At 38.1% G+C, this 27,668-nt stretch overlaps 1 protein-coding gene across 1 annotated transcript; it reads left to right on the forward strand.

Moving 5' to 3' along the window:
• Positions 1–958: 958 nt before the first annotated feature.
• LOC121058829 (interleukin-5 receptor subunit alpha-like) lies at positions 959–26,353 on the forward strand. The gene is given in 14 exon segments (XM_040534886.1): positions 959–1,121; positions 4,420–4,619; positions 4,993–5,147; positions 5,258–5,294; positions 5,297–5,404; positions 5,988–6,038; positions 6,041–6,095; positions 6,225–6,412; positions 9,518–9,585; positions 9,587–9,655; positions 16,895–17,039; positions 21,004–21,091; positions 22,885–22,975; positions 25,558–26,353. Coding segments are annotated over 13 exon segments (1,278 nt in total). The 5' UTR covers positions 959–1,121; positions 4,420–4,516; the 3' UTR covers positions 25,678–26,353.
• Positions 26,354–27,668: the final 1,315 nt, after the last annotated feature.

A 27,668-nucleotide genomic window follows, 5' to 3' on the forward strand; every position in this document is an offset into this window, starting at 1 on the left:
CAGCAGCTAGTAAATGAAAGAAGATATATGCTTTGATCTGTTCAGCTGTTGTGAAATGAGACTTTTAAGAAGTCCTTTAAAAAAAAAAATTATTTACTTATTATGGCAGTAAATAATTCATTCTTGACACCTTAGGCTCATTTCAAACCTTTGCACCAAAACCTGAAATGTTTCAGATGCTCAGTAAATAAACTTCTTAACATGAAGAGGAGGCATATCTGTTCCAAACCACATTCCCAGAAAGACATGAGTGAGTATATCCATAATTCTCCCATCAAATTCAGCTTAAGGTGGAAAGCTGGAATACAAAATATCAGCTTGCATGAATAAAATTATAAATTAATATCAAACCTATGTATCATCAAGGCTTCTCTAGAACTCCATTCATAACACTTTGGTATGGCAGCAATAACTGGAAATTAACCCCATTTACTAAACAAGTTAAAGGAAGAGACTTTCAGATGCTCAGTTGGGCAAAGTTTCTGATATAAAGAGTAAAACAAACAGTGACACTTTTCCAAAAGTTAAGATTCTTTTGTTCTTTCATTTTTCTTCCATTATTTCTGTGATTTTTATCTGTCTGGTAATTTGTTTATTTTTAGCTTTAACCCATTAATTAATTTTAATTAGTGTGCAGTAAAAGATTCATATTAGCCACCACAAAAACAGAACAGCAGCAAGGAGGTTATGATCTTTTGGGAATGTTGATCTCGTAGTCACCACTTGCCCTACACAATTTAATTTCTTCTGTAATCTGACTTTTTCTTAAAACATCAAAGATCATTGCAATATGTAAAATGTTTGGAAATCTTTCTCCTTCATATGAATAGAGAAAAAATAGCAACATCTCTCACCACTGGGGTTAGTCATAGAGAGGTGCGCCTTTTCAAGTTATTTTGAAGAATTTGGCTAAGGTTCCATGTATTAAGAGGTGTGTTTTGGTCCCATAGGAGGAAGCAACAGTGGCAACGGGCTTTTCTGAGGTGGCATATTGAGAAAAAAGGAAGTTTCTCGAATCAGTTTCTCACTATAGACTTAAATCAAGACATTCTCCAGTGCTGACCTTGCTGTCATCTCAGCCCAAATGATGCTGCATGCATTTAACATGCATTAGAAAGCAGGTAAGTTTTGAAAAAAAAACCAAATGTAAATAGTAGTGCTATTTTAACTATCTACCCAGACATTTAAAATGTATTTGATGTATGATGTTTATATCATTATTCCTTAGTCAATATCAACATTGTGTGCTATCACAGATAAGAACTTTGAAAAATATGAATTCTCAGCCTTAAATGAAGTGTAAGTTTTAGGTATGTCTTAATAAAACAAATGGTCCTAGTGATACCCGTTATTTAAGATTGCTTCGTAAATTGAATTTGAGTTTAAGAATGCAAGATTTTATTGCTTAGTGATTGAATTTATGCTGTAAATTATGCACAATATACTTTTTTTTTCAAAAGCAATTGAACACTTTGGAACAATTTTATTATTTTCTCAAACAAAATATAAAAAAGTGATGTTCCTTATTTTACTGTTATTATTATTATTATTACTTTTTTATTTAAGAGTAGTCAAATAATCTGACCCACAAAGGTTTCAGAAATGCCTTTCTTCAGATGCATAGCCAGTGCACACATCTACATTTCAGGAAATTCTCTAGTCTCTTGAATTCTTAAAATTAAGCAGTTCGTTTTCCCTACACTAAAAGTAACTGCTCTAAGTTTTGCTCAGATTGGTTTCACTACTTTCATTTTCTGGCCCTGACTGTCTATTTCCCAGATTTGCCAGGTGGGTTTTGCACAATCACTATGGTCTCTGCAGCTGTTCTGGTATATGGTGGGCAGCTTCCCATTTGTTACCATGCCTTTACATTACTCCATCCACCCACTGTTGCAGATTAAAAGCATTGCTGGGCAGCAACCAGCAGGCACAATGGCTATAGTTGAAGTTCAACGGTGAAAACAAGGGGACAAACAAAACAAAACAAAACAAAAACAAAGAAACAAACAAACAAAAAAGACATATAAGCATAGTGACATTCTTTAATTATTAAGAATACTTTCATAATAAAAGTGATTTTTTTTTTTGGCAGATTACTGTTTAGAAAACAGTCTGCCCTTTTTTGTGATTATTTTTAGATTATTTATATTATTTACGTATTTTCTATCCCATTAAAATCTGTCTGTAAGTACATTTGACTACAATTTATTTCTTCAGGGGAGAAATAAAGAACTAGAGAGTTCTTTTTTTAAAAAAAAAAAAAGTCAGGCAATTAATTTTATTTTGCATCTCATGGACTAAATTTTGGCACCATATGCTAACATAAAGCCCTTTGTAACTAAAACAACACTACAAGCACAGAGTCCTGTCTGCTTACATCTGAGAAAAAATGTTCTGTTACTCTTCTCATCTATGGTGGCATAAATGAAAATATGCATTCTTTGACAAGTAGTGTATCAAAAAGCCTTTTACATATGGATGACTTTTTGTTTCCTTGTGATCACCTTGGGTGTTCTTATTTTACAGTGTTTTCCCTTTGCTGTATTCTGGGGACTAATGCATTGTGTATAAACATAAGAGATGTCCTGTGGGGTCAGCCCAGTGGTGCAGCTCCTATTCTGTCTGCAGCAATGGCAATAGGAGGTACCACTGGGATATATTCCACAACGTTGTCCACCTCTTGCAACCCAGCATCCACAGTTGCTAAATTAGAGATGTCAGAGTCTACATTCATGCCTAATACTTTTTGGAACCTTTTCATAAACCTGCTTTCTGCCAGTTTGCCCAGTCCTATTCTCAGCCTGCTGATATTGTCTGCCATCACACTTCCTGTGGCTTCAAGGTGCAGGAGTTCATTATGCACTGAGTAGAGACTGCCTTCAGTGCTGTACAAAAGGTACTCCTAGGAACAAGCCACCTTTGGGAAACAGCAGTGCTCTCTCCTGAAATGTCTTTCTTTGACTCAAACCGTCTTTTTTTTTTTTTTTTCCCCTAAGTTTATTCAGACTTCAAAAATCTTTTCTCTGCCCCTGTGTTTTCTCTCTCCATTTGAATGCAGTCGGTTATATTGCCACACAGATGATTTCTATTTTTGTTTCTAACACCAGAAGCATTTGTTATTTTAAGATTTTGTTCCCTTTCCTATTTTAAGTCCCTCTTCACTTGTGTTTTCCATAACTGTCATGTTACTGACAGCTACAAATATTTAATTTTTAACCTGTTTAGTGTTTTCCACCCTCATTTTTCCCTTTGTACTGATTTAAGTACATACATGTTCCTAAGACTACTTTTGGGGGCTTCACCATGGGAATGGATGAGAACTTTATAACTACTACATGTTGGGTTATAAACCCATGAAACCTTGTTTTCATTTTACATTTTCCCTGACATTTACTTTCGCTACAAACAATACCATTCCAAGGGTATCATTAAAGAGCAGTGAGGGCAAGCATAGCTTACCCTGAACTGTCTTATTTCCCAGGCACACCAAGCAGAGAAATATACTTTTTTATTTGCTGTGCACATGGTCAAATGCCCTGATTTGGCATGCATACTGCAGCTGTTGCTGCTGCCATAGCTGAGACAAATACCAGAGAGAACCAGGTGGGAGAATCTCTATCTTAAAGCATTCTGTCATGATTTTTTATAGCGCTTCATGTGGATTTAGTACTGAAAATATTCAAAGCCATGGTAATTGAGTTAGTTGTTGAGTGAAAAGCCCAGAACACAGAGGCTTTGAAAAGCCCAGAACATAGAGGCTTATTAATTCTGTGGAGAACTGTTTGAGAGGTCATCTTACATCAAGAGAACTGCCTTTGAATGAACAGTCAACCATCAGAGAAGCATCAATGTGCATGTCTTTCTAAAAACAACTTTGACCAGTGTGTAATCTGTTTGCTCACTCTACCCCAAAGTTTGCAAATGTGGCATATTCTTGCTGATACTCACTTTGAAAATGGCAGGATTCATTTCTCTTCTCCTCAGATAGTTACCATTCATTTTATCCTAAAGTAGATATCTAAAACTGGTAATGTGAATCACAACCTAGAAGTAACAGTTGCTCTACTGCCACTAGAGGCTAGAGGACTCCCACAGATACAGCTGATGTTTCTGTATCTATATAAAGTTATCTTGGATGATTCCCACCCAAGCTGTCTGCTACCAGGCACTGTCAGTAGTGTCATTTCTGTGATCTCGCCATGCAAACTAAGGAGCACCCCAATTCAAAACCAGCTCAATATGGCACACGCATCATCCTTGGCCCTGGCATACAGTTAAAGACTAGGTTTAAATACAAACATCCTGGTAATAGAAGACACTGACCAACAAGACCCATTGACAATGAGTTATTTCATACTTACTCCCTATATTTTGGACATCATTTAAGTGGTTAAGTTACTGTTTCATATTATTTCACAGATGCAAGATGAAAACATCATGTTCTAAGAGCTTTTCCAGCAAAAGTTGCAACTAAAGAGTCTCAATTTCTGCAGACCTGTGGCCCAAAGCATTTGCTATGGCACATATTACATTTGTTCCTGTCGTGTTGATACTAACTTTATTACAGCATAAAACACTGTTTTCCACTAGCCTGGCAAGTGGACAACCAGACGTAGCAGGTAAGTAAAATATTAAGTAACAGTTCATCCTATGTTAGCCATCCCAGATGTCTGATCAGAACTTCTTTTCAAGGCTCTTTCTACAACCAGTGGATAGACATAGAGACCAAACCCATAGGAAAATTGTCCAGGATAGTTAAAAGTGAATCACCTGACATTTTGGTAGCTATAGATCAGTAAACATAAATCTCACTGTTAAAGTCATATTACTGAATATGACAACCTATTCCATGTGAGAACAGAGCTCTCGGGGATCTGATGAATGTGCAAGCCTTACTGGGAGCAAAATCCTTTGTCTATGCAGTTGGGGGCAGGTCTTCCATGCCCCCCATGTGTCATTATAAATGACAAAGTAATGTCATTATAATTGCAGATGAGCTTGGGCTACAGAATGATCTGCAGATTACCAAGTATGATTCCAGAGTTATTCTGTCCTGGAACAATAACCTGACAGAAGAAGAGACAAAGAAGTACAGTGTGAAGTATATTTTGAGTTACACATTCTTCAATACCTCTTATGAAAGGAAAGTAAGTTGTTCAACAGTTACACGTAGTTTAAAGTGAAACCACACATTTGGTAAGTAAATTTGCATCATTTTCCTTTCAGTACTTAGTACTGTCTATCTTCCTCCTCTTAGGAAAGATTACAAGAAAAGAAAAAGATAATACGTCTTGAGTACATTCTGGTTTTAATGCTAAAGTTAAAACACAGCTTTTTGCAAAAGAAACTGAAGAGCTAATTAAGGAGAGTGGCTGGACGGAATGTACTTACAAGGCTCCTCCAGGTCTGTTATTTCCTGCATGTTGTTAAGACATACAAGCACTCATGACAATATTCTGTCTTGGAGGACATATTGCTTCTAAAAGCCCATTTACACCATTTTTTTGGTATGGATATAACAAAATGACTCATAGCATCTTGAAATATTACGGAATCATTTTAGACATGTTCAGATTCAGAAAACTAGCCCCGCTGCGTGAGATGTCAGAACAACCCGAGCACTCTCTCCATCTTCCCTGACAGCTCCTATGTCTGTTGAGATTGCTTTCTGTATTACCTGCTTCAGGAAAACTTAAAAGAGTAGAGATCTTCAGCTAGTATTCCAGACATTTCTTTATTTTTTTATTTTTTATATATATATTTTTTTTATCTTTTACTGTGTTAGTAAGGCTTTTGGTGGTAGCAGAAATGCTTCTCAGTTATCATGGCCTCAAAAGCTGAAGACCCTTTGTTCTCATCCACCAGTTATCCTCCAGAAATAAGGATGCCTGATGGGTTTGTAAAGTCATCCATCATGTTGTTATTAGAAAATCCATATAAAATAAACTTCATATTTTCACTTTTTTTTTTCTGATTTCTTGTTGCAGTATATATTCAGAATCTTTCATGCATCATATATAATATTTCTTTCTTCAATTGCACTGGCACATTAAACGGAAGCTCCCTGCACATATCCAGATTTTTTTTTCATACAGGTAAAGACCTTGTGCAAAATAAGTATCAAACTTTTTTTTTTGTTTGTTTATTTGTTTAACCCAAGTCTATTATACCTTGTCTAAGGCCTGTTATAACTTCATCTACAACACTCATATTTCTTCCCACAGACAGACAGGAAAATATTTTGAATGCCAGCAATATATTAAAAATGCAAGGAAGAAAAATATTGGATGCCACATGAAAGACATATATTTCCAGCCATCAAGAAAAATCAAATTAAATATATCTGTAACAGATCTGAAAAATAATTCAAGGGGACTCTCTTATTACAAAGCTTTTCTACCTCAGAAAATAGGTAAGCATTATCTATTACTGCCAGTTATGAAAAGTTCATTTATTAATTATTTTATTGGTCTTGAAGCAAAGAAATGAAAGAGGGGAAGTGTGAAAAAAGTCAAATATTATTTCTAACTTGCTACGCATTTATATCTCTGAGAATTTTACACAAAATTAAACAAAAGTAATTGTGGCTCAAAGGCTTTATTTCTTTTTCTCTGAAGTAAGACTATTGTTTATCTACAATTGTCCCTTAAAAATGATAGGATATTGTGAGAAAATGTTTTAAAGGTTTCATTCCATGCAATTTGAAAAAAAAATATATGCTCTGCTTTTCTCCAGTGTTTTTCTCTTTTCTATCATTTTTTTTCTTTTATAGTCCTGAGGAAAGAGATAAAGAAAAAGGAATATAACCCACAAAGTCTCACTACTAACTGATCTGAGAATATGAGTGTTCTCAAGTATCAGTAACATATCTATTATCTATGAAGGCATTTTTCAGTTAAAATTATTTTGCCAGTGATTTTTAACTACTGACAGTCCTGAATGATCAGATTAGTTTATTTTCCTTACTTCATTGTGATGTTTTGAATTAATCCCATTAGTGAGAAATTCTCCTGAATTTTAGCACAGATTGCAGACTCAAATACTTTAAATCATGAAAGTAAGTATTGATCATATTTCAGACCTGTGACATGGGAATGGGCATACCTCAAATGAAAAGCAAAACATCATTAAAAACTATCAAATCTATCCTGAGCTAGATCTCATTTTTGCTCTTACTACAGTATTCTCTTTTGTTCTCATACAATTATTGGCTTTACCAAAATAATTATACTGCAGTCAGAACACCTAAAAAGCGGTATGTTCTGTTTTAGCAAAATGACACATTTCAAGTAAATAGTTGTGTTGTTCCCTACCCGCCCCTGCCCCCATCTTCAGGACATTGTGTTAGGTGTTTCATAGCTGAACTGGGAGGAGCTCACTTCCAAAATGACTGCCTGTGTCCCATCCCACCCCCTAGTCCTCCCCAGCAGAGAAGTACATCTGGTCACAGCATCTGATGCTTCCCTGCTTCTCTCTCTGCACTGCATTACAATCTCCCTCCCTCCTGTTTAGAGCTATATCACTGCCTCCCCTTTGCTGAGGCCAGGCCACCAGCACTTCCTCCCAGCCCATCCTGTCATTTCCATTGACTCATCAGCATGGCTGCATGCCAGCCACAGCTGGTTCGGCCAACAGCTTCCCCTCCTGTCCCAGTGTAGAGCAGAAAACCTGCCTTGCTCCTAAAATCCATTGCCTAATTTTGGTAGCGTGCAGCAACCCCAAGGGTGCTTGCAGGTGATGCTTTTCCACACGTTGCAAGTCACTAGGCATTTCCCTTGCAAGGCTGTAGTGTTGCAAGTCAGTGCTGCCTTTTCCCCCTGAGAAGGCAGTTGCACCCTTTGTACCACACTCATCAGAAAGGCTCTTTTGTGCTTGGTTCCCTTCTTCAACAGGAGCACACCCAGCTGGGCTTCAGCCAACCTTGTCCTGCCACTCTCCTGGAGGTTGCTGTGGGGTGCAGCCCCTGCAAGCCCAGTTCTTTTCACGTACCATGACACGCTCCCCGACTAAGCAGGACTTTGTGCTTGCCCTGTGCTGCATGCAGCCCAAGATAACTCAGCCCTAGCTGCCGAGGTGGCTGAAGAAATTGCCCTCTTCAGGGCTGCATTCCTACTCTCGGTTACCACTCACAAGCAGGGTGAGATGCTCTGGAAATAATATCTCAGAGGTGAAAACATGTTTTTACCACTGAAGAGGCCAAACACAAAATAGCTGCTGTTCACCTTCCTCACCTTTCATGGCTGGGGTACACCTTGACCCTCAAGGCTGGTCAGTTTCAGGGGCAGGCGGAAGAGGACAACTTTACAAGCCTGAGGTTGCGAAAGAAGCTTTTGCTAACTTTGTGGAGACTGCCTAGGGCTCATTACTCAGCGAGGAGACTTCTCAAGATGGGGAACAAAAAAGAAAAGCCAAACAGGAAACCTTAACATGACACACACTCTTGTAGAATGAGACAGGTTCATGCAGCTGCAACTGCAGGAAACGCATACAGCTGCTTCATGGAGGAGCAGCGTTGCCACTCTCCCTCTCTGTCTCTATCTCTGTCTTCTTAGTGCCATGCTGCAGCCATGCCAGTGTCAGGCCTTACCAGTTCTGTCCCCATAGCCCTGTGGTGAATACATGCCTCTTCTGGGAGAGCTTTTTTGGAGGACTGCAACTGTGGTTCCTCCCTTTGTGGCAGCACAACAGAAACTGCAGAGGGTTCACACTGCCTGAGCACTCCAGCACACACCTGTACCTGACTGAGATCAGTGCCCCAGCACTTGCCATGCTGGAAATTGGTTATCTAAACCAAATGCTAAAATCCATGGAAATGAAACATCCCTTGCTACCACCCTGCCCACCTTCCCTGCACAAAACACATGGCCGCTGCATGCCTTGCAGTTCATGATGGGAAGTGGTGGGGTGGGGAATTATTCTTTTATTGTTTACATCTCCTAAGCCTGTCTTGCTCCAAAGGAAATAATTTCCTCCATAGCAAGTGCTCATGTGCTCATCTGAAAAAGAAATAGATGTTTTAAGCATTGTGTAGCAAAACTCATAAAGTGAATAATACTTGCCAGAAGCCGCTACACGTCAGTGAGAACTGAAACTCCATTTTTTCAAAGTTAACCACTGGACTTATAGGCAGACGTGGGGTATCCCACAAGACACAGTGGAAATAATCCTAAACTGCTTAAAGCCTACTCCCGGGGTCTTCTTGACACCCTCCAAAATTCAGGGAGTGAACACAAAGGGCCTGCTCCTCCTGCCCCCCCTTGTTACCTTCCCTGGAAAGTTATATGAAAAAAAGACTGCTTCCCTTTATTTTGAGGCACAAATGGATAGCACTTAGTGAGCAGCACTTTTAAAGAAATCATCTTGTTCACTGAGTGCTTGCTCTGCATGTGGGAAACTCCAGTTCAAATAGGCAGTTGTCTATTGTAAAGACTGATGTACTGTGTTGTTGTTGTTTCGCATCAGCATAAATATGAGAAACAACATGAGGTACAGAAGAACTTTCTGTGCTTATTTTCAGAGAAACTCAACCCACCGATCAACGTCTCAGTTTCCCTTGAAAACAGAAGTATTAAAATTCACTGGAAACCCCCCGCCTACCATTGGTTCAGCAAGTAACAACTGCTTCATGTATCAAGTGAAAATAACGGACCATAAGGTAATCATTCTGGGGGGAATGTACTTACTCCCCATAGCAAAATTTATATAAAAATGAGGCATACTTCGAGCTTAAAGGAATTAAAACTCAAACAAACTTTAAAGAAACCTTAAGATCATTCTTAAATAGCCCAACATTTTTTGTCTTTTTGGTCAAAAGAGAAAATCAACATATTTTAGGAAGTTTTTTTCGGATTCATTTTTGCATTCAAGTGGACTGCTTTTTTGTTTTGTTTTGTTTTTTATTTTTCTTTTCATCTTGAATTTGAATTGTACATTAGCATCACTCAGATTAGTGACTTTTTGCTATTGATAAAAAGACATTATTTGTGAAAACTGAGAAACAGAAGAAAGGGTAAAAACCTTTCATTCAGAAAGGTAATTTTCAGCCAGAAGAATATGTTATTGAAAGATGCTAAATATCACTGTTCCCGTGTCTTTTCCGTCCAAAGATAAGACTTGCATATTTTACCTTATTTTTTTCATACAAGGAAAAACTGGATGGCTACAGTTGCACTGTAAAGACACTGTATGGTGTGTTTTGCCATAAGGTTGTTGGCTAATATGTATTGGTCAGGCTCCAGCTTATCTCATTTGTTCTGGAACTGCAGCTATCTTCTTTTCTACAGAAATAGTATACAGATTTATTCACTCTTAGCAGCTCTTTCCTTGTTTCAATATTCACAGCTATTTTCAGAGTTTTTCTGAAGGATGTTAAACATTTTTAATTGTTATTTAAAAACACTGAAACACTTTATATCTTTTGTTTAGTGTTGAAATGTTCCTAGTGAAACAAATTAAGTTTTTGAATCTAAAGTATGTATTGCTTAAAAAAAAAAAAAAAAAAGACGCTAAATGTGAAAAGTAGGAAAACACGTTTACAAATTCAAGATGATGATTATGAAGATGATGAAGGGACTGGAGCACCTCTCCTATGAGGAAAGGCTGAGAGAGCTGGGAATCTTCAGCCTGGAGAAGAGGAAGCTAAGGGGGGATCTCTTCAATATCTACAAACACCTGAAGGAAGGGTGCAAAGAAGACAGAGCCAGGCTTTTGTCAGTGGTGCCAGGGCCAGGACCAGAGGCCCTGGGCACAAACAGGCCCACAGGAGGCTCCCTCTGAGCACCAGGCAGCACTTCTGTGCTGTGCGGGTGACGGAGCCCTGGCACAGGCTGCCCAGAGAGGCTGTGGGGTCTCCTCCTTGGGGATATCCAAAAGCTGCCTGGAGATGGGCCTGGACAGCCTGCGTTGGATGGCCCTGCCCATATATTTTATTTTATTTTTTTATTTTTAAATAAGCTGAGTGTAAATAAGATTCTATCACACACCAAGAATTTTGAATCGATTTCTGCCTGGATAACATCTGTGTTTTCTTGATGTTCCACCTGAATCTTAAGATAATATGTATAAGTATTTTGTTTGAAAAACGCTTGTAGATATTTCAAAACACTCCCCCAACTAGACAGAAACTGAACAAGTGTTTGTTTTGAAGTGTAGCTGCATAATGTTGCATTTTAACAGGAAATTAATTACTTGTAGAAAGACACTATTCATAGAATCATAGAATCATAGAATCATAGAATCATAGAATCACAGAATCACAGAATGGTTTGGGTTTGAGGGGACCTTAAAGATTGCCCAGTTCCTTCCCCCTGCCATGGGCAGGGACACCTCCCACTAGATCAGGTTGCCCAAAGCCCCATCCAACCTTGCCTTGAACACTCCCAGGGATGGGGCATCCACAGCTTCTCTGGGCAACCTGTTCCAGGGCCTCACCACCCTCAGAGTAAAGAATTTCTTCCTAATATCTAATCTAAACCTACCCTCTTTTGGTTTAAAGCCATTCCCCCTTGTCTTGTCACTCCACCCCCTGACAAAGAGTCCCTCCCCAGATTTCCTGTAGGCCCCCTTTAGATACTGGAAGGCCGCTGTAAGGCCTCCCCCGAGCCTTCTCTTCTTCTGGATGAACAACCCCAACTCCCTCAGCCTGTCTTCATAGGAGAGGTGCTCCAGCCCCTTGATCATCTTTGGAGCCCTCCTCTGGACTCATTCTAATACTTCCATGTCCTTCTTGTGCTGGGGCTCCCAGACCTGAATGCAGCACTCCAGGGGGAGTCTAATGAGAGAAGAGTAGAGGGGGAGAATCACCTCCCTCTCCCTGCTGCTGGCCACACTGCTTCTGATGCAGCCCAGGATACATTTGGCTTTCTGGGCTGCAAGCACACACTGCTGGCTCATGTTGAGCTTCTCATTAACCAACACCCCCAGGTCCTTCTCTTCAGAGCTGCTTTCAATCCATTCTCCACCCAGCCTGTTTTTGTGCTTGGCATTGCTCTTACCCAGGTGTAGGGCCTTGGATTGGCCTTGATGAACAGTGTAAAGTTCTCACAGACCCACCTCTCGTGCCTCAGAACCTCACAGGTTCCTCTGGATGGCATCCCTTCCCTCCAGCGCGCTGAAGCTGTTGATTAAAAGCATATGATTTCCTGCCATCAGAATAAAACTATGTTGGCTCTCAATGTACTCCTCAAAACTAAAACATCTTTGCTAATTTAAATTGCAATATTAATTTGTTGCTAAAATTTGTAATTAGGTTTCAGCCTTGCAAAGCTTTTCTCTCATACTTAATTCATGCTATATTTGGTGAATTATTCATGTGAAATACATGTGAATCCTTGCAGGATGGTGCTCACAATTCACATGTCAATGTTGTTACTTCTATATACATCACTAAAATAATCACTTCTGTTGTTTACATACTTTATTATATATTTAGTGATCATTCATGTCGTATCAGCAGCTTCTCTTAGTTTTAACAGTAAAAAATAGAACAGTATTATAGTTTTGCTTATGCAGCATGGTGGCAATATGGTGGCATTGCCAGCTGGTGGTTTAAAATTACATAGCAGTAAGAGCTGAAATGTTTTCAGGCAGATTCTCATTTGCACTCCCAAAGAGTTGAAGGCCAAGAACTTAACATATGATACTAAAAAACTCAGATATGTGTTTGAATGTGAATTTTCTGAATCTTTGGTGTTTTCATTCAAGGTCTCTTTTAAGCTGTGTTTTTCGTCAAGAACCTAAATTTTAACTAACATGCCTGAATGCACAGTACTGTAGCAATAAAAGGCTTATCTAGCTAATAAGACTATTAAAGTCTGAAAGAACATATGACTAAATTAATATATATCCATTCTTTGTTAGTCACAGTAGAAAGGAAAAGTACAATAAGGTAGACACATTACTGGACACATAACATATTTTCCTATATTACATCAGGGTTTATTAGTTCAGATGTTTAGTTTATTAGCTAATCCTCATAAACAGCTTCCAGAGCTGCATTGGATCTTCTCATATGCCCTCACTGCAGCACGTGGAAAAGGTGTTTGGGTCTGTATGTGGATATGAGACCTCTCAGCCCTCTTTTTTTTTTTCCAGAAGAAAGACAGGTAGTCTCCTCCTAGGCCACCTCAGCACATAGTTATCATCTCCTTAACCATTCCCAAGTATAACACTTCAAAACTCATGTTAGATACATCTGGGGGCTTTCTCTTGCCCTTTCACTAGGTTCCTAATCTCTAACAGCTGGAAGCAGAGTGAGCAAGGGAGGTTCATGCTGGAGCCTTGGTATGCTGCTCAGAAATGCTGCTGGAACACTTCTGATCCCTTCCTGCCAATGCAAGCAGATTACTTTGCCATTTCAAGACCCAGAGCAAGTGAAGTAGAAGCAGGGAGGGCCAGGAGTAAGAGGTCCTTTGCCAACCCAAGGCTAGGATGTGCCTGAGTTGAGTAGCTGGGTTCTGCCGTTTGCAGTTTTCTGCTGCTGCCCCTTTCCAGCTTCCTAACACCTCTCGCCCTCTGGAAGGAAATGTCAAATGCATTAAATTTTCTAGCATCTTTATTTACATGGAGTAAACTCTTCTATTTTTCTTGTCTTACAGAGTTGTTCCTCTGTTTTGTACACATATGCAGGATATAAACAAAGCAAAGGAAACAAAAGGAAAATTGGGGTGCTGGTGGAAGAGAATAAACACCTACATCGGTGGAAAATTGTTGGGCTTTTTTCACAGATTAGATGGTTGGGGAGATAGGAGAGAGTCAACCAACAATAAAGTGTAGCATATGAGGGCACCAGCTAAGTGAGGGAGCTTTAAGGCAGATTTGAGGAGAATCAGCATCAATGGTAGTAATGGTTGAAAGGTAGTTACCTAGCAAAGTAGCACAAAATTGAGACACAAAGGTAAGGAAAAAACCTGCAGCAGTGTTACAGGAGACATGGGACAGAGATGAGTGGAGCAAGACTGAAGTTCAGTTTCCTGGTCAAAGCCAGGTATTAATTGTTGTCAGATAGACTTAATTACTTGAGGTGTTAGGGTATTCCATAAACAGGGTTGTAGATATTTGTTTGATATTTATCCACCTAAGAGGATAATGATTAAAATATGTAAGTCTATATTTATTTATTCTGAATACCAGAAGAGGTGACTTCCTGAATACTCATGTGTACAGATCATAGAATCATAGAATATCCCGAGTTGGAAGGGACCCATAAGGATCATCAAGTCCAACTCCAGGCACTGCACAGGTCTACCCAAAAGTTTAGACCATGTGACTAAGTGCACAGTCCAATCGCTTCTTAAATTCGGACAGGCTTGGTGCAGTGACTACTTCACTGGGGAGCCTGTTCCAGTGTGCGACCACCCTCTCGGTGAAGAACCTCTTCCTGATGTCCAGCCTAAACTTCCCCTCCTCAGCTAAACACCATTCCTGCGGGTCCTACCACTGGTGATAACGGAGAATAGGTCACCTGCCTCTCCACTCCCCCTCGCGAGGAAGCTGTAGACTGCGATGAGGTCTCCCCTCAGTCTCCTCTTCTCCAGGCTGAACAGGCCCAGTGACCTCAGCTGCTCCTCATATGTCTTCCCCTCTAGGCCCTTCACCATCTTCGTCGCCCTCCTCTGGACACTCTCCAACAGTTTAGTGTCCTTTTTGTACTGTGGTGCCCAGAACTGTGGAGATGAGGCCGCACCAGTGCAGAGTAGAGCAGGACAATCACTTCCCTCGACCGACTAGCAATGCCGTGCTTGATGCATCCCAGGATACGGTTGGCCTTCCTGGCTGCCAGGGCGCACTGCTGGCTCATATTCAACTTGCTGTCAAGCACAACCCCCAGATCCCTCTCTGCAGGGCTGCTCTCCAGCGTCTGATCGCCCAGAGAATATTGTGATACAAAGAGATAAACCTTAAAAGTAGAGAGTTAAGTCTACAGGTGACTGAAAGCTAGGAAGGCTTAGCAAGCAGTATAGGGAATAAAATCTGAATTTGAAATTTTGGGTAAGTTTTAAATCAACAAGACAAAACTGAGTAATAAGGAAAATCCTATGATTAGGATGTATAGGTCAAATCTGAAAAAAAAAAAAAAAGAAAAAAAAAGGAATTAATGTGTAGGCAGTAAAGCTGAAGAAAAAAGGTCTGTGGATTACATTGAACCACAAACCAAGTCAATAATTCTACGTTATTACACAAAGGTCAAAAGCTATTAAAGTATATATGATAGGCATGTCACACGTAGGTCATGACTAATTCTCCCGTCTAGCTGCTAAGTTTCGCCTGGAGTCTCAAATTGTGCTTTGGGCACCACCACAAAATATAAATACATTGTAAGAAAGTTCAGAGAACATTTACCCTAAACCTGTCCTTCAGTCTCCACCACCTGGAGCATGTTTTCAAAACTTCTGCTCATTTTGTCAACATTTTATGAGCGGAAGCTTTGAAGACATGCTTTAGGAGGACACCGTCTAGAGTAAAGGACTGTAAGTAACTTGTGTGAACCCTCCTCTGGTACATAAAAGGATATTAATGAGAGCATAAGTATCATACTCGTGACTACTTGTGAGTAGGATAAATAGTAATTAGCTAAATTTGAAGCAAGAAAAACAGGCAAAAAGTTAGGAGAATTGTTCTAATTCCAAGAAAACTCTAGCAAGGCAAGAGGTTTGCAGGCCTGCTTGGGGTGACTCTGCATTGAGTTACAGATGATAGGTTAGACAAGTATCCTCCAAGAATGGTCTGGGTAGACCAAAAGTTGCTGCATGTCATGACTGACATAGGATGGCCTCCACAATTTTATAAATGTCTTTCATTCTTGCACTTTGGTAATTTCTTACAATGACATGACCCTATTATTGGCTCCTTAGGAAAAAATTTTCAGGCACAGAATGTAGTGAGCACTGAAACATCATACTTACTTGTAGTTTGCTGTTGAAAGTCCTCATATCACACATTTTTACTTACTTTGAAAAACTTAGCATGTGTACTTTTGGATCTGTTTTTGGCAACAGATCTGGAAAGAGGGTCACAAAGAGTGAAGGAAGAAAAAGAAGTTGTGTGGTACACAGCCAAATCCATACTGTGATCAGTATAAGGAAAGCAGGAGGTCACCTTTTCTTAAAGTTGCCCTCATTATGCTTTCCGAACTCCAAAGATGCAGATTCTGAGCCCATTTATTTCTGAGATGCATATTCAGAAATACTGAGTATTCTTCTTTGCCAATTCCTAACAGTAATGCTAATTTTTCTGAGCAGAAGCTTCCTGCCTTTTTGCCTTCTCTTTTTTTTTTCTTTCTTTCTTAATTTTTAGCATTGTTTGTTTATTTCACCTAGCTCCAGTTTTCAAAGTTGGTGAATGATTTTGAGAACCCGCTGTTATAGACTGTGGTGAACCTTGCATATGTTTTATCTTTTGAAGTGACATGCTTTCATTTATAGACACAATTAAAGATGTTTCAAAATAGTCACTAAAATAATGGACAACCCTCACCATTAGACAGTTGAAAACTGAAAGCTTTTTTCTAGCAGAAAACTAAAGACAGCACACTACCCACAACAAAACCTTTGAAACTTGTGGATTCATTATTACTGTATTCATCCTATATTTGGTGTGAGAGAAAAAAAAAGGGAATAAGTGCTTTCAGATTCTGACCATTCAAACACAGCTGATACTTCCTTCCATCTTTTCAGTTTTAACCTCCTAATTTTTAAACCTGAGTTGAGTTTTAATACATGCCAGCTAAAAGACAGATTGTGTCTGATATAAACACTTTTTTCTAAAAATCTCTTTTTACTAGGCTTGATATATAAGTAACATTGTAGTTAAGTAGTATTTGACATCCATAGACTTTTATCTGTTTCAATTGCAATGTGAAATCACCTAAAATAACCCCTTAAACCTGTCTTGATAGATTGTAGATGTTGCTGCAGAGAAATATGAGTATCCACTTCACAGGCCAGCAAAGAAATGTACAGCACAAGTGAGGGCAAAGAAAGAAGTATGCATAAGAAACAAGATATGGAGTGACTGGAGTGAACCAGTGATTATTCATGATGGTAAGTTATCATGTATTTATCATTCATAACTCTTATCATTATATGTTAGTATCATTTAGCATATTTACTTTCTGTTCTTTTTGCTGTACTGTATTATTATTACTGTACTGTAGCAGTATGTGGAAGTCCATGCCATGCACCAGGTCACACAGCTCTACATGCTGTGGGGAGATGTACTCTTTGATCTAATGGGCTGATCTAATGGGTTAATAGCACAGGACTGTTCTCCCAGTGTGATTTGGCAGCCTTTAGAAAACAAAAATGGTCAGCAGCTGCATGGCTCACAACATCCCCCTGCCTGTTCTGCAATGGACTTCTTTATGGATGCTTTCAGCTGAAGACAGTAAGCCAAGAAACACATGAATGTCATAAAGCTCATCAAATCATGTAGTCCCTAAGGACTAAATTTAACATATTTCTATTACTGTATCAGGAGAATAATTTCTCATCTGACAGAGATAGGAAGTAGTTACGCTCACATTCAAATATATGTGCTCTGGTTCCCAGTTTGCTTTAGTACAAATTAAACAAGAACCATGTTTTTTCCTTCACCTCCTATGACTAGATTTTAACATTCATATGCTAACAAGTGACTCTTGTGCTTTCCATGATTAGAAAAATGCCTCCATGTACAGCAGCTTCATAATGTCAGGTTGGGCAAAGGGGAAGTTGGATAATGGAATGAGTAACACTCAATATTTACGTAATGTAGATAGACTTGTCTCTGCATGTTGACATGAAAAACTATTCAATACTATCGTTAATAAAATGATACAAGATAAATATTTAATGCAACAGACTGTATTTTTCGCATATGTCTTTTTGATTCATTGAGTTTCAAATACATGTTTATTTGAAGAGACAGGTAATACAAGGCCAGACATTGATATTTTTGCAATGGATTGAATGTAAATTCAGTCATAGGGTTTATATGATGCAGTCTGTCTACTCCACCAAATGCCTTACCACATCCCGCTATTCTGTTGGCACCTCTCAGCTACCATCTCTGCGGTCCAGATTCATTCACTTCATTTCAGAAGCATTTCACTTCTGAAATACTCAGAGAGAGGAGCTTCATGTGCTCACTATGGTGAATGAGAGGACACATTTCAGCCCATCAGAGATTTGAATTAGCCTTTGGAAATGTTTCTTTCTTCTCATCGAAGAAAGCATGAGCTTTGGACATTAGCATGCAGAGAGGTCTTCCTGGTGCCTCATGTCAGGCTGATGTGTAGACAGTGGAGGGAGGGGAAATTAGAAGGGTTTTTCCTAGTAGGGAAATGTAGGTTTACTCATTCTCTGCCAGCCCCTCACCAGAAGAAGGAAATGGAGTTGAGCAGTCATCCACCCTGATTCCAGCCTACCAAGCCTTGCTTTCAGCAGCTGCAGCTGTCTGACTGTTTTCAACACCACTGGTTTCCCAACTTTCTCTACAGCTGTTGTTGGAGCTTAACAATCACAGCTTGTTTCCTTTCCTTCAGAAAAGTTTGTAGAAGAAAAGACTGCCATTGCATATAATATGTCATATCTCCACGTGTTCAGTGCAGCAAGTTGATTTACCTCTGGAGCATACTGCACATATGCACAAATTCATGTAATATACCAATTTCCCTTCTTCCTTCCTGTATTCAGAGAGGATTAGTGGCTTTTGTAAAACGAATCTATGGAATACATTACACTGAAGGATCACATGCTCAGGCAAACTTCTTTAAGCATCTATGTTGATGCCTAGAAAGAGTTTTCTGTCCATTTTATTTTGTATTCTGTTGAAATGATTTTGGCTGCTTTTAATTGGGAATACATATAATAAGTAGACTTTATGTAGTGCATTTTAATGCTGCCTAGATTTTATTTATTTATTTATTTATTGAACTGTTATTATTAGTATAATTCATGGTAATTTCATGCAAGTCACATACCTAATTTCACAGACACAGTTATTTTTAAAATATTGAGACTTCCTGTGTAGTAATTTGAAAGGAAAAACATCAATTCAGTATTTTATTTTGGAATGTGTCATTTTTTCTGCTGAAAGTTTTGAAGCAATGTGGACTGACCTGCTTTTTGTTTACTTCCACATGACATTCTGATGTTTCATCTGGAAGTTATGTTACATTTCTTTAAGAATGCATTTTTAAGAGGCATTTCATCCTCTACTTAAAAAAGCTGAAACTTCAAAATGAAATAACATAATTCAAGACATAACTAAAATATTTGTTCTGAAATGTTCATTTGACATGAAAAGAATTTGCTAATTTTCTCATGGGAAACACATTCATTTTCCATCAAAATTAGCATATGCCCTTGAAAAATAAAACAATTTAAACTGAACTGTTCAGTATAGAAACTTTCTGCTGAAAGAGAAATGTTTGATCAGCTTTATTCATATATAGAAACTTGAAATAATTGGTCTAATTTTTAGAGCTTCTGAGCATTCATAGATCACTTTGAAGTTAATAGTAATTCAGAGGTGTTCTGAATTTTGCAGGCCAAGCCACTGTTGTTTGTGACTAAGTTTATACATTTGCATTTGAAAAAAAAAAAGACAAAAAACAAAATAGCAAAACAAAATCAATCAATCAATCAATAAAAAATAAAACAACAACAACAACAAAACTTAAAAAGGTCTATCTAAAAGAATAAGTGCTTCTTTTTCTTTCACCTTTTCAAAATGTATGAGTTAAGAAAGCAAGAAGACCAAACCTCTTTGTGGTTTGGTTTATATAAAGACCAGTGCTTCCTCTTCTCTTGAGTGTGTACGTGATAGAGGGTTAGCAACAGAAGGTTGCAGAACAGTCACCTCAAAATAAAGAATTAATGTTACACAGTCCAGAAATTGTTCAGAACATGTTTTCTGAGCACACAAAAGACAAGGGGAAAACTCTGTTTTCAGCTTAAAATGAATAAAGAATAGGTTAGTATTTTAGTAGAACATAAAGGTTGTTCTTATACTTAGTTTTACACAGAGGTTTGAGAGCTTTTTCTTGGTTTTACATCAAATTTGTGGAAATTCATTTCCTTGTTTTTAACTGCAAGTGGATTCAAACCAGGAATTTTATTCAAATCTTTTGTTCTTTGAATTTGATCTAGATTGGTCCTAAAACCATTGTTTAACTGGCCTAGGACCACTAACATTTTAAGAGCTGTTCCTACCTGTTTTTCTTCAAAGTACTTAGTTCAAAGGAATCCAAAATAGTCATGGTTCTAAAGCTAGGTATCAAATAAAAATAAAATTTGCCAAAAAATGCATTTTTGAGTCTATCAAAGACTTTGTTATTTTGGTATTTGGGGTATTTTAGAGGAATGAATGCAAGGTACAAAACAATATTTTCTGAACAGTATAAATATGTATTTCAAAATGTTTACTTGCATTTCTTTAGGACTTTGCCTAATGTGGTTTAAAAAGATAAGTATAATGAAAAACAAATGTTGCTTCTTGAGTCAGAGAGAATATTTTGTTTGACAAAAAGCTTTTATTTTCATTTTACCTTAAATCAATTGCAGCTGTGAAGGGGTGAGGAGGCAGCAGCATGGGTCTTATGGCGTGTGGAGATGGGAGGTGGCAACAGCAGGAATCCAGGAGCAGCTGGGGCAGCAGGAGCGTCAATGACAGATGAACAAATGGAGCCTGATATCCAGAGAAATCAGGGCTCAATGGAAACGTCCAGTGAAAGGACAGGCCATGCACAGTGTGAGAGAAATCCAGGGAAAGGAAGGGATGGAGTCCATTTGTGCAGAGGAACATGGGAATTGAGATAGCAGCAAAAGCTGAGGGCTAAAAGGAGGAGGAAAGAACAATGCTGAAGGCAGAAGCCCTTGTTCCACCTAAAAAGCTTGGTGAAATATTTCTTTAAATCTTTAGCAGTTCAGGATGGCGCAATATTTATGAGTCATTAATATATAATTCATCCATTTATGAAATTCTATTTCCCACATTATTAACATTATCTTTCTTCTTTCTAAGAAAAGACAGTGGACATCATGCTGCTAAGCCTCACATTGCTTTGCCTTCTAATTTTCCTTGGAGGTTTGCTGATATGTGCGTGTAGAAGGTAATATACATTTCTGGAAGGTAATATAAACTGCTGGTATGAGAGAGGTCAGGGAAAAAGAGAGATGAAGATAAGGGTCAGCAAACCATACACAATGGATTAAAGTCAAACACCAGTCTTCTCAGATGAATTATTGTTTACAAGAAACAGATCATTGTGCATTACCAGCCATGGCTTTAACAAAGATGTGCTAGATGTGAGACTACATCTACTGCTGAGCAGTACCTCACAGATCCCATCACAGTCCCTGGAGCTCCAGTCTCACACCCAGATCTCAGCCATATCTCTGCCACTGTAGATGACATTTTTCTACCTTAGTCTGACTGCTGTCTCTCACTGTGATTTTGCCCCATGGTCTTGTGGGTTCTGCTTTCAGGCCACCAGCACTAATCACACCGAAGACGAATTGCATTTCCCATGTTGCCCAAGTTCATTTCGTAATTCATGGGTATTGCCTAGAACATTCTTTTCCCCTAAGCTGAACAGATTACAAAAAAAAAAAAAAAAAAAAGTGAAAGTCATGCTGACAGAAGGAATTTGCATTGCTGTACCATTAGTGGCCCTCCACCCATCACTAATAAATGCATCCTACTGACTTGACACCACTACTTTTCTCTTCAGTTACACATTTTTCCTATTGGCATAACAGAGAACGCTTTCTGAGAAAAAAAAAAAAGTTCAGGATAGTAAAATAACTCAAGATACCTTAGTATTTGGAACATGTAATATTTAAATGAAACCAGTGTTAAAAGCAAAATAATTAATTAATGACTAAAATAACTTCTGATTAGGATAAAAGAGGTTACCATACACTCTACCTTCTTTTAATAAACAAAAACTCAAGAAACTATGGCTATGAAAGAGTTAACATTAAAATACAATATCAAATGTTTCCCCATGTGCAAGTAAAACATGTAATTGAAAGCCATTTGCATCTAAACATAAAACAATATTCTGGTCAAATAATGAGGATTGCTTCTGGTCTCAAGAGAGTAATTCAGCTGGTAGATCTCTTCTGTGGTAAATTTACATAGCGTTGAAAACCAACAGATAATCCTTTGTGATGGTACAAAATGTTTTCATGATTCTGTGCAAACACCACTCACACTCAACTTGAATTGTGCTAGACTTCATCAAAGGAGTTAAAAGACATCTTTGATGTAATGCCTGTCCCTGTCCTTTATGTTTCTTTCTTTGATTATAATATTATACAGGTAGTAATTTTAATTATTATAATAGGAGTATTTTTTGTACTTGTTATAGTAGTATGCCATAAGCTCTTGCTTTTCGTGGAATTCAAATGTGTGTGCATATCTATAGAGTCCTTTTAAATCTCTAGCTAGTTAAAACCAGTGAGGCAGAAGAAAAGTTGGAAAAATGCTGATCAAAAGGTCAGTAATGAAACAAACAAACAAAATGTAGTATAGCTTTAGAAATGGTTAATGTCTGTTTAATTTAAATGTCTAAATCATGAATAATTTTTTGGCACCTATGGAAACAATCTCCCCCAAAATACTCAAGTTCCCTTTCTAGTCAGTGTAAAGAGTTCAGTATCTCTGAAAGATGTTAGGCGGTTCCTGACCACCTAAATTTAGATGTGTTCCTTAGATTAATAATTTCTTTCACACAGGTCACAGACCATGCTCCACTTGAGTGGTTATCTCCTCTCTGTGTTTAAGTTTCTTACTCAGTTAAATTGTTACCCAGTGTCCATTGCAGGTGCACCTATTGCAAAGTATTATTTAATTCCTGCAGACATTTTAGAGTTGCATGTCTGTATCACTCTCTTGTAGGTATAGATGCCTGGAAGTTTTAACCATGCCTGTTCCACATCCTACAGATAATATCAAAACTTGGTTAGATGCAGATGAGACTCACCACCAGGTAGAGTTTGTCTGTACTTTTTCTCTCACTACACTGACACACATGATATTACTTGCAAGCAGAGTGGCACAACATTGTATTTGGAACAGCAGGTCAGTATTAAGAAAAACTGGGAAAACAGTATGCAGAGTTCTTGTAATGAAGCCCCCAAAAAGCAACCAACCAAACAAAAAAAAAACAAAACCAAAAACAAACACACAGAGTGCTTGTGCAGATTACAGGACAATGATTTCCATACAAAGGATGGAGAAAGTCCTCAAGAGAATATTATGTCAAGTATGCCTCAGAGAGAAAGGGTTTCAGCATAACCACACTCAATGGACCAATGTTTTAAGGAGCAATCAGCATGACTCCCTGCAGAATAGGCAATTCTGGGGTATTACATGTGTAAGCATGTGGGTAAGTTATCAAAGGAAAGAGTTTTGTGGCAAAATGCAAATCATTGGCTATTTCATAATGAACGTGTACATACAGCAAGTAAGAGGAAGCTCAGCAATGCACGCAATATAAGCTACCTCAAGAGTGCACCTGCTCCAAGATAAATCATGTCCAGAGATATTTACTCTGGAAAAGACGATATGCTAATGGAAGTTAAGATGCCAGCTTATCTCACAGCAAGTTAAAAATTTTCAGTCAACTGGACAAAACAGAAAATAAATATTTCCAATATTTGTGTGGCTGTAATTAATGGAGCTCCTTGGCTGGCGCATTCAACTCTTTTTATTACTGCCTGTGATTGTGTGAGTTAGAGGAAAAAATGGCTTAGTCAGACAGTAGTCTAGATCTCTATAACTTTGGTGAAGCTACACAGTAAACTGTGCTCTAGGAAGCACAGTAAGATTGTCTCTTACCTGGTTCTTCTGCAACACATGATGGAAAGGTGCAGGTGTGCCTTAACAGTGTGTTTTGGGGACATATCATTGAAATAGAAAACTGTTATGAGGAATTTCTCCATCCTGTGTATTCAAAACATTTTTTTCAGCGCCTTTTTTGATTTGTTTCATTCATTTTACTGTCCTACTCAACTCTATTGCTGTACTTATACTACAATATCTTAAAGTTTTCTATTAGTACATTCAGGAATGTAACTGACAATTGCCAGTGTAAGCTCCTATGCCACCTTCTCTTCTCCCAGGGGAAAAAAAGTGTGCCTTTCAATGCTGTTTTTTTTTTTTTTAAAATTAATTAATTAATTAAAATATAAATATACAAGCATAACCACAAACCCTGACAGAAATTGTGGAACACCTAAATTCATGAATCACAACTAGATTGTAAGACAAGAAAAGTGAGTCTCCTCTCCTCTCCTCTCCTCTCCTCTCCTCTCCTCTCCTCTCCTCTCCTCTCCTCTCCTCTCCTCTCCTCTCCTCTCCTCTCCTCTCCTCTCCTCTCCTCTCCTCTCCTCTCCTCTCCTCTCCTCTCCTCTCCTCTCCTCTCCTCTCCTCAAGGCAAACATATGAAGAAATTGTTGTCTATATGCCTAATGATATCAGAAATGGCATGTGTTTTAAACCCACACCTGGAGTTCATTCCACAAGCCTCGGGCTGGCTCCCAAGAGCAATCTGTGCTCCTCTACTTTATAGTCATCTTCTCAGAAAAGAAAAGCCCAAGAGAGCTCCAGAACTGTAGTCAAGACAAGTCTTTCATCCTCAAGATTCAAAGTCATTTCTATGACATTTCTGGCCAAAATTGTTTGATTGAATTTGACCTAAAGGTGTCATATTTGCCACCTCTTCTATGCAAAAATCCTTTGGCACACTTTTCACGAGTAATGGTATGCAAATTAACTAAAAATACCCCTTGTGATTATCACATATGGACTACGAGAATGTAAAGACAAAATTATCATCAAACATACATTCTGTATCTCCCCCAACCATTGAACTGCATGCACTACTCTTCAGACATCTTTTTTTGTTCACTATATAAAACAAAAAATAGAACAATTAATGACCACCTGAAAAAATATATCAAATATTACTAACTGAGAAAAAGGACATCTCTGTCCCCAAACTATTACAAAACACCACACACACTTTTGACAGGAAGACCTCAGCATATCTATGTAGTTATTGTCTAGATGATTACTACAAGTGGCTGAGATGAGTGTTGATGGCACATCTAGGAAAGAGAAACTGAATAAAACATATGGAACAGATCAGTACCTCAGATACTGCTGACACCTGAAATAGCAGTGACATTGGCTTTGGACATAATGTAAAGGTTAAGAAGATTGCAAAGAATGGTGCTGAGATAATCTGTTTTACCAACACATAAATACAACCACTGAAAGCTAGAGTGTGACTTTGAAATAAACTCTATGTACACAGTTATATCATCCTTCAAGGCAACAAGCAACAAAATAAGGGCTCAGAACAGTGAAGCAAATTTGTTTATGATCACCTATTATAGGGAGAGGGTAACTAATGTGATCTCTGTATCTCAGATATCATGACAGAGGAAGTAATCTGTACTAATCCCAGATAAATCAAATAGGTATCATGCTTGTAATAAAATTCAAGCAGAATTTGTAATACCATTGAATGCAGATGTTGTGCATAACAAATTTTTTATCCAACAGAAACAAACTTCAATGCAAATGGAAATGCACTCAGAGGTTATTCTGGGAATACTAGAAGAGAATGGAGACAACATTCAACAACAGGGACATTTGAAGGAATTTGAATTAGAAGACCTGTAGGAGTGATATGCTTTCTTTATTTACATGCAAGAGTTAACTTTCTGTTAGCTGGACAATATTCTGACTGATCTAAGAAAGGCTGATACTGGAGTTTGTCTGATCCAAATAGTCTCTTACATTGTGCAACTCTTAAAATGAGCTCAAAAGGGCACAAACACTGCCTTGCAGTTTGTCTCTAACTACTACTGATCTTCAGCCCAGTAAAATTACAGCAGCCCAAACAGTATGATCAAATATTGGAGTCCACTTGGGTCAAGACAGAATTAGAGTTTATCTCCTATAATGCTGCAATAGCTTCCAAAAAATGTCCAATAAACCACTCCCTTCGGACAGGTTCTTCATACAAATCCCATGCCAACTATTCAATATCTGATTGCAGAAATAAGAAATGATGGAAGCAACAAATGTTTATGGAAACAGCAACAGAAACTCACAAGGGTTCTTTAAAGTTCCAAAAATAATTTTCTGAGGTACTACATTGTGTAAGTAGACATTAACTAGAAACAGTCATGTGTGAAGACATTAGGTCTTTTAATATGATGGACTTATTCCTTTGTAGTTAGCAAAAGCAGAAAACCTTAGACAAGGTAAAGAAAACAATATTGTTGATGTATCATAATTGTTTGAATAAATATAACTCAGAGAATTAAAAGTTCAGAACTGACTAACTATTGATATTTATTTTTCCCTATCTTTGTGAAGAAATTGTTCTCTCTAATTCGATGAAGCTGTATCCATGCAAGTTCATTTTGAGGTATATAACCGGGGCAGACTATTTGAATTGTTAGCTAAGACAGTGTTTGTTTGACTACAAAAGAAGAAATATAGGGCCTTGATCTTGCAAGGAAGACATGTTTGTGTAGGAGGGCAATACAAGTAAATGTATGGACTTAAGTTAATGATGGACTTAAGTCTTTGGAGGGCTAGGAAGCAACCTGAAAAATCCTTGCTTTCCTTTCTGGAAAATTTCTTCATGTTCAAAACAATTTTGGCTGAAGGCAATATTTAATTTCACTCGATATAACAACTTTTGTATTATTTTAGGGACGAATATAAAAATTTTGTTTGTGAAATTTTTTGAAACATTCAGTAACTAAGGTGTTGGACTCAATGATCCTTATGGGTCCCTTCCAACTCAGGATATTCTATGATTCTAAATTAGATAAACATCTGTGCATAGTATTGATTCAAATGAATATGCCTTTTTTTTTTTTTTTTTGGCAACATGTCTCTCTTATCACAGTGGGGAGGACTGCACTCTTTCTCCTTTCTTTCCAAGGAGGATCTCAAGAGCCCAAGCTGGAAAAACCTGAGCAATGAAAAGACTTTCATTGACTGTGTTTGCCATAAGACCAGGTTCCTAAATTCAGGAAAATAAATAAACAAATAAATAAAAATAAAGCAAAAACAAAAACAAAAACAACTTTACTAGGTAGTGTTACCTTTCTTGACACAGTGTTATGTTTTTGTTTGTTTGTTTTCTTTTTTTGTTTTGTTTTGTTTTTCACAGAAGGTAAGGGTCACCTTACCTGTGAACATCAACGCTCTTCCCCTGGTAAATATTTGTCTGACAACTAGGCAAATCAGCAGGGAGAAGATGAATGGTAGATAGGAGGTACTGAATCAGGTTTCAGTAATGTCTGCTCCTGTAATGACAACTCCTTCTCTGACTTGAGTGCAAAGAGAAAAACAGGAATCAGCTTTCTTATTTTTCTCCTGGATGGTCAGACACCTTCTCTGTGAGAAGGCAAGGCGCTTCATCCCATCAGTCATGGTCCAGACCCATTTTCACAAAAAGGACAGGAAGAATTACTACTTCAGCTAAAAGTCATTACAGAAGGCATTTAGGAAACAAGTATCGTGAATTTACAAATTCCTTTCTTGGTGAGGATATAGAACTGGTATAATGAAAGAATCAGAACATATGTTTGCTGAGTGAGGTGGAGAAGTACCACACATTAGTTGAACACATCTGGAATCCAGATTTCATA

The sequence above is a fragment of the Cygnus olor genome, chromosome 1 (assembly GCF_009769625.2).
Source record: "Cygnus olor isolate bCygOlo1 chromosome 1, bCygOlo1.pri.v2, whole genome shotgun sequence".
NCBI classification, from domain to species: Eukaryota; Metazoa; Chordata; class Aves; order Anseriformes; family Anatidae; genus Cygnus; species Cygnus olor.